The following is an 8,111-nucleotide window of genomic DNA, read 5'->3' as shown; positions in this document are numbered from 1 at the left end:
GGGTATTCCTTGTAATTTCAAAAACGTGGGGACTATATTTGTAACTTACTCGAAATACAATATCGACGCATACCGACTCAGATTTGCATACGAGTATACGACACCAACCGTGGCCGTCCGATCAGCCAAATTAATCCCAATCGTCCATCTCGTCATTCACCTGTCTATATAAACCAACCACGGGCATTCTTCGTCTCCACATAAACGCTACCTCTTCGATTCGCAAGACGATACCTAAACATCACAAAACAAAATTCTTGATATTCATAAAATCAAATCGACGATTGTGTGTCTGATAATTGTTCAATTAATTCTGTTCGTGTTAGATCACACAGATAATCGTGGATATCGAGAATCAATCTTGTTTTCTGCTAGGTTTAGGGTTTCTTGAATTTTTTTCGCCCTGATGGTTGATGTTTATTGTGTTTAATCGGTAATCTCACAACACTTAACTCTTGAATCACGATTATCGTTTATTAACTTGTGTTGTTTCAGGATCTCGAAATCGAAACTCTTAGGGTTTTGAATCTTTGTTTTTGTATTTATTTGGATCTTGTATAAATCATCGTTTGAATTTGAAAAAGGGGCTTTTAATTTTCCGATCAAGACTTGTTCGGAGGTTTATAGATTAATCTCAGTCGGCAGTCGCGATGAACGATCAGACGCAGATGATGAAGCAATCTAAGATGAACCAGTCGCAGATGATGAGTATGGGGCAGCCGTTGCCGCCTGTAATGAGTCAGCCACAACAGGTAATGAATAACCAGAACTCTCAAATGTATGTGAACCAGTTGATGAATCCTTCCCAAATGATGGTGAATCAATCGCAGCCCCAGGGGATGTTGAACCACCGAGGTGGTGGTGGTGGTTACGGAATGTGGCCTCCGCCACAGTTGGATCAGCTCAAGTTCCAAAACCCTAATATGAAGCCTTCCGGACTTGGCTCGTCTTCGTTGAAGTCTATGGGACCACGAATCAACAAAAATTGGAAGGGGAAAAAGGGAAATGATAAGTGGAATAACAATAATAGGAAGGAGTTGCCGGTCATGGGTGGAGCTAGTAGTATTAGCAACAACAGCGGTGGTGGTGGATATAATCCTCCTACACTGAAGGAATTGCAGCAACAGAATCGTTTGAAGGCTAGGAGATACTTCCCAAAGAAGAAATTCAATCATGGTGGTAGATCGGCCCCTTTTGCCCCTAGAAACACCACTTCCTTTCTAATTCGTGCCAAGAAATCTGGTGGCATTACGTCCCTGGTGTCACCGTGCCCAGTGACACCTGCCGTGTTACCCACGCCGATCTTTTCTCCATCCAGGGAGGTTTTAGTGGACATGGCGAAAGAAGAGTGGGGTGTTGATGGGTATGGGTCGATGAAAGGATTAATTAGGCTGAGGTCGGGAAACGAAGCAGATGCACCTGAGGACGAGGAGGAAGAAGAAGGTGGGTCGAGTGAGAGTGATGTGGAGGAACATGTGGAGGTAGAGAGGAGATTGGATCATGATTTGAGCCGATTTGAGATGATTTATCCGAATTACAGTGGCGCTGACCATAGCAGTTACCTTTTGGAGAACAGAGTTGATGATCAAGACACCCATATAGCCCAACTGGAAGAAGAAAACTTGATATTGAAGGAGAGGTTGTTCTTGATGGAAAGGGAGTTTGATGATTTGAGGATGAGGTTACAGTGTCTAGAGAGGCAGAGCCGCGGATTAGAAAGACTTAATGAAGAGGTTGTGGAGAACGATTCTGAAAACGAAAGTGAGAGCAGAGGTTATGGTCGGTCAATGGAAGACAATAATGAGGTAACGGAAGAAAACAATGAACGAAGTCAACATTCCGAGGATAATAATGGGGATACTGAATTTAAGCAATCTGATATCATCGAGAAGGGTGTGCAGGAGATGAGGGTTGGTAACGTTACAGATGGCGAAGCAAAGGGTTATGTCAATCCATTGAACAAGGATGAGGAACAAAAAGATTTAGACATTTGTATGGAAGAACAAATTCAGAAAATTGAAGTCATTGAATTGAAAAAGGAAGATGATGAGGTAGCAGAAAGGCATAAGAACATTGAAAAATTGGGTATGCTTGAAGAAAATGCTGTGGAGTCTGGTAATGAAGTCTCAGAACCTGCAAAGGAAGAAGAAAATGCAGCAAATGGATTGAAAGAAGAAATGGCATGAAGTAAGAATCCATAGAAGTCTTTTAAGTTCTTTTGTTAATATAGTCTCTTTTGCTGTCTAGTTTCTTGATGAATGAAGTTATATGCAAAATGTGCAAATCACTTTTACATGTGTCTCAAGTTAACTTTGGAGGTTTTTCAAGTCTGCCCAATTCAATTGCTTATTTTTCTTTATTTTAGGTTTGGAAAAGTGGGGTGTGGGAGAGGGTTTTAGGTAAAGTTGTGGGGTATTAGTTGGGGGGATCTATATTGCAATTGATGTTTTTGGACCAACTATGGAGATCCTTGATGTACACATTTGGCCTAATGCTTTCTCTAAATAATATTTCTAATGATTTCAATTTCCCTTTCTTAATTGAAAACTGCTAGTGCATGTCAATTTGATCAGATTACAACCTACCATCCAACATTCATCAATCTTGATCATTTTGTTATGTGGTCTGGATAGCGAAGCTCCGAGAAGTGGTGATTATTGTTATAAGCTTATTGGGATGCAAATGTTTTAAACAAATAACGTCTAACAAACGATGCAAATATCCTTTCTCGACTATTCAGATAGATATGGGATTTGAATAGTTAGATGCTTTTAGTAACATGGTTGTATTTAGTAGTTACATAGATGCAATCAAGTTTCTGTCACAAGTCAAATGGAACTTCTTGGTTTCATGTATTCCATATTTTGCATAGGAGAAAAAAGCATCCATTTTGTAGTTCTGTACTCTTATTATCCTTCAGGTTGGCCTATGGATGACACTTTGCACAATATCTGCGCATATCTTATGTTATGTAGCATCCATTTTTGCGAATGGTAGGTCTAAGTATGTTTTGTAGGCTTATGTGATTCCGGCCCTCCTTATCTTCTCAAATTTAGCAACGTAACAATCGCAAAATATGCAATGTCATTAGGGACGAACTGAAGATGTAATATGTCAACATACCATAAAAAGGGAGCCAGATAGAGCACAGAGCGAAGGGTACGTCTCATCTAGCCAACAAAGATGGTAGGCTTTTCGTTCTCTCCGGAAGTCTACTCTCTACGTTGCCTAGGTCAAACCCATTTATTCTATTCGATGTTCTCTCTCGTGGCAATACTATTCTCTCGTAGGTTATTCAACTATGTTATCTCAACTTCGAAGGAAAAGACATGCCATGCAAGTCATTGAAAAGTTGCGCAGACTTGGCAATTGTTTATGTTACCAAATCACTATCACGAGATCGTATAAAAACCCACAAAAGATGCTGGAATCTACTATCCGTAAGTCATAATTGGCTAACATAATTCATCAACTATATGTATTTGCCTCTCATTTCAAAGCTAATATGTTCCTACATAATGTCATTCCGGAGAATGATACGAGAGAACTACAAAACGGAAGCATTTTTTCTCGTATGCAACATATGGGACACATAAAACAAGACCTAAGTCTTGTCTCTATTTGGATAGTCAAGATAAACTTCAAGAATAATACAAATATACAATCATTTACTATAAGAGAAAAATGGGAGATATTTAGGTATATAACTGCTTAGGTTTGGAGAGTTTAAGGGGGTGTTTGGTTCACAGAATGATTTATGAAGAAATGGAACCTGTCGATGGAATTGGAATGAAATGTGGAATCTGGAAGGAATTGGAATGAAATGTTATCAGGTTTGACCAAGTATTTGGTTGACAAGAATGGAATGTGATATGTTCAATGGATTGGAATCTGTCTGTTTGGTTTACAATAAAATCAGAATGGAATGATGAAAAAAGACAAAAATATCATTTCTTTGATATTTTTTTAAGTTTTTTAATCACAAATACTAATAAAATTAATATCTAATGAGCAGATTGTTTGACTTTTAGATTTTTGTGAGCTCTATTTGGCTGCCATCTCGGAACAGAAATCAGAAACACTAACAGAAATGAGAACAAAAATCGGACAAAGAAATCGTACATCAATAGAAGACGGTAAGCAGAAATCATATGCATAAATCAAAATCGGAAGCAAAAATCGTGTGCAGAAACCGAAATTTGAAGAAGAAACTGTATTACGGAAATCGAAATCAGAAGCAGAAATCATAAGTAGAAATTGTATCTGCAGTCTTGGATCGATGATGAAGATGAAACAAGTCATACAAGATGAGAGAAACCAGGTTCGATATTGGAAGCAGCAGATGAGAATGGAAAAGGTGCGCCTAGGGTTGTTAAGTTGTAATGAGGGTATTTTTGTCATTTTTAAAATTTTGGATGAAATGGATTCCAATTTCATCTCTTTTACGAAGGAATGGTGAAATCCTTAAATGAGGGAATGTTCGGAATTCAATTCCATGGGTAACCAAACATCGGAATGAAATTTAGTCAACAAAATTGACCATTCCAATTTCATCCGATTCCGACGAATTCCAGTGAACCAAACGTCCCCCTAAGGTTTATATGTTGAAGTCACTTTCTCATATGCCACAACTGCGACTGTTTAGATGTTTCTTCCATATAAGATTTAACCATTCTGCACACTCAATAATCTTTGAAACAAGACAATACGACGGTTTCGAAACGATATGAATTTTAACTTTCGAGGACAAAGCGTATCTCAAATAATTCCCGAATCAATTTTAATTCGTTAGTCGATGGGACGATAGGTCTAACAGGCATGGTGATCAAGGGATGTTCTGCCACCCGCTTTCTTCGCATGGATATTACCTGGCGATATACTCATCCGTTTCAAAAAATTACAATAAAAAGGTGAATCGTTTAATCTTATACACCAATCTTCCAAATAACGTTCGAATTAGTATCTATAACACAACAAAAAGATCGCCTAACATGTGATCATATAAACACAGCGACCATCTTCAAAGTTTCTGAATCTGAAAGAATGGTGTCGTGAGATCATTAGCATACATCACGAAAGATTTCCAGCATTGTCGAACCGTTTGCTATAGGCCTTCAAAGAAAGAAAAGTGAAAAACTTACATTTTTATGGGAATCCAAGTGCGGGTTTTTGTCAACGATCAACACGAAGGTGAACGAAAAGAATATTGCTATATCCTCGGGTTATCCTGATCTTGTCGTCTGAATATCTACAAAACACAAAGCTCGTCACAAGTACAACAATAAACAATGACGAAAGCGTAAGTTTAGATCACTTACAACACTTCCAATTTGAATTTGGTTACTAGCTCAACCGGAAGCCCGTAGGGTCCAACCACTATCGCACCATCATCCATCGTTACATCATAGACGTTGGTGCCCGATTTCCTGCATCCAAAGATCAAGTCAAAATTACCTACTTACACCCATAGATACTGAGTAAATCTTTACAAGATTCTTTTATTTTGTCGTTAGTAAAACAACTTTAGTATCGGAGTTCGGATAGGAAACCTACTCGAAAGTTCCGTTCATGGAGAATTTGAACCCGAACAGTATGTCAACAAGAAACTTGAGTCTTCCGTTCTCTTTGACGATCTAAAGTTGTAAAAGAACAAATTCGATACACAAATCCAAATGAATCAATTATTCACGTGTGAATAATGGTCATTTTAAGAAGATGAATCAGTAAAATAGATGGGTGTTCGATATTCATGAATTTTGATATGAAACATATATCTCACCTGTGAGCCCATAAGACCATTAGCTGCATTCTCTATCCAACTATCCGTTTCCATCTGAGAAAAAACAACGATATAAATCAAACTTTTCAGCAAATAGCTACTTTATCAGCTAATTTGCCAAATATAAAATACTCGATCTCCTTTTAGTTCAGAAATTGTGGCAAAAAATTGACCTGTGAACTCCAAATCATTTGCCATTCGCCTTCAACAAGTTGTTGTTCGCCCTTTCTTGCAGTTTGATTTAACGAGACAAACTCATCAATCGCCTGCACGATGACGAACAAATTGGACATTTTTTATCTATGGACAACATTATAACAGACTTAAAGATTCGTCACGAAGATCTGAGAGCAATTTCACCTGAATCACTGAACTACCGGAGGAAATTGCAGAAAGCAATCTTTGTCGGGGTTCAGTTCGCTTCTGAAGTACAAACGTCGTCCCCTGCACTACACCAACGTAGCTTGGTCAGTCAGCAGCATGGCCGACTAGATCAGCATCAACATGTTTACCTAGGGACTGATTTGAGTTAATTTTATGTCAAAGAGCCGAATTACAGTAAGTTACCTTATTTCCTCTCGAGATCCGAATGTTTCCAGATTCCGACAAGTACGTGGTGTCTAACCAACCCTTTGCTTCATCGCCTAGGAGTCTAAAAGGCACCGGATACGGGACCTTAAAGGGAATAAACTTGAATGCGAATGCTGCTTTATCGAAACGGAAAAGAATCCTTTTCCCATCTTTGATTGTAGCTGCAGCCTGAGATCAACCAAATCACGATCGTGTCAAACACAACCATCAAACTTACGTTAAAAAGCAATGATAACCGAATCGATCAACAAAGGCGTACCTCAACTTTAAGCTCACCTATCGCATCGGAGAATTTGACGATATTGGAAACCCGCGGATCGTTTGTTTGAAGATAAATTTCTTGAAATACACTGAACAAATCAACTCCAACGAATGTTCTCTACAAGAATCACGTAGTTTTGGTTAATTTTCGAGCTAAACGTTTGCATAAAACCTTCAAGAGAGATGAGTCGGAGTATAACTTGGATCGGGGAGGCGGTTCCAGGTCTCGTCGTGAAGATCAACTGCCAGCGGCCCTCGATCAGACTCGAGCTGGTCTTTGAATAGTTTCATGTCATTTAGACCAAGTATAAACAAGGGACATGTAAGAGTATAATCTTTCTATGAGAGTAAAAGCTTAGGGTTTTTAGATCACATACTGGTTCAGGAACGCCTTTAGTAGCTTCTAGAACTTTCACTGCTTCTTCAACGTCCTATACAGTTCATGAGAAATAATAACATATATACATACATATATATATGTGTGTGTGTGTGTTTCTCTCCCATCTCACTCGGATGTTTCTTACAAATATGAAATTTGCTGTACGGTTGAAAATGCACTTAACGGTTAACTTCTAGATTGATGATTTGATTTAATTTTAACCATCTCAATTTGATCTCTATTTTGGATGATTCGAGAAGATACGCACAAAATGAAATCTGGTCAGTTTAGCATAGAGAAGAATATGTAGTAATACTTTGAGTTGCAGAGGAGAAGCAGAGCGGCCACGTCCTTGGATACCAATGAGACTGCTGATGAGTGAATTCTCAGCATCACTGAACGAGTTCTCCTCAGTTTGCTGAATCTGTTCTTCGTCGACGGCAGAACAGGAAATACGTCGATGCGGATGCTTCAGATCCAAAGATGTCGGAAATGCGATTGGTCGAATCCTTCTTTGATTCAGGGAGGTAGTATTAGTAAGGGGAAGAGGATTGAATCGGAGCCCTAAATTTGCTAAATCGATTGAGCAGGCCATTTTCGATTAAACAAAAAATGATCTCGGAAGGGGTTTAAACTGGCGCCACAACATCCTGAACGATAATTATTTTGATTTATGTTGCACGGTTCTGATAAAATCCGACCCCACCTGGCTTTTATCATTGGTTAACAATTACTCGATTTTAGCACAAAAGTATGCGTGATACTTGGCTCCAAATTTAAAAATCTGTTCGTTCGTTGTAGTGATTATCTGGGTTTCAGTCCATTTCTCAGAGCTGGTTAACCTAAGCACACATACCTCATTCTTGTATATGAATGAGGCCATGACACCATTGAATCTTCAGCATCTGCTTTACTCACCCTTTGGATATTTTTATTGTCAGGCGAGAACTCTAGAGGGATAGTTACAGTGCCAATAATGAATTATGATTGAAAACCGGAGAAATGCTTATAACCCTCCAGCTGTTCGAAGAAATTCCTCAGTGACAGAGAAACAGTTTCTATAAACCGTTTAAATTTCTGGTTATGTAGGCCATGATGATT

The 8,111-nt window shown here is 38.7% G+C and overlaps 2 protein-coding genes across 3 annotated transcripts; one reads left to right on the top strand and one right to left on the bottom strand.

The window, feature by feature from the left end:
* Positions 1–205: 205 nt before the first annotated feature.
* Positions 206–3,359, top strand: LOC112519580. Of its 2 annotated transcripts, XM_025127778.1 has the most exons (2): positions 206–752; positions 831–3,359. In XM_025127778.1, exons 1-2 carry the CDS (start codon positions 651–653, stop codon positions 2,184–2,186), a joined length of 1,458 nt encoding a protein of 485 aa, XP_024983546.1. In that variant the 5' UTR covers positions 206–650; the 3' UTR covers positions 2,187–3,359. The 2 variants fall into 2 exon arrangements, with proteins under 2 accessions (XP_024983546.1, XP_024983545.1); XM_025127777.1 differs by having other exon boundaries at positions 206–3,359.
* Positions 3,360–4,886: 1,527 nt separating this feature from the next.
* On the bottom strand, positions 4,887–8,111 carry LOC112519245 (probable plastid-lipid-associated protein 12, chloroplastic). Its single transcript, XM_025127264.1, has 12 exons — positions 7,327–8,111; positions 7,009–7,062; positions 6,832–6,906; positions 6,630–6,749; positions 6,347–6,538; positions 6,140–6,223; positions 5,953–6,045; positions 5,780–5,833; positions 5,554–5,633; positions 5,319–5,426; positions 5,142–5,248; positions 4,887–5,035 (listed from the first exon to the last, which is right to left on the bottom strand). Exons 1-11 carry the CDS (start codon positions 7,603–7,605, stop codon positions 5,173–5,175), a joined length of 1,215 nt encoding a protein of 404 aa, XP_024983032.1. The 5' UTR covers positions 7,606–8,111; the 3' UTR covers positions 4,887–5,035; positions 5,142–5,172.

The sequence above is a fragment of the Cynara cardunculus genome (assembly GCF_001531365.2).
Source record: "Cynara cardunculus var. scolymus isolate 2C chromosome LG 10, CcrdV1, whole genome shotgun sequence".
NCBI lineage: Eukaryota > Viridiplantae > Streptophyta > Magnoliopsida > Asterales > Asteraceae > Cynara > Cynara cardunculus.
This window is presented reverse-complemented; position numbering and strand designations above follow the sequence as displayed.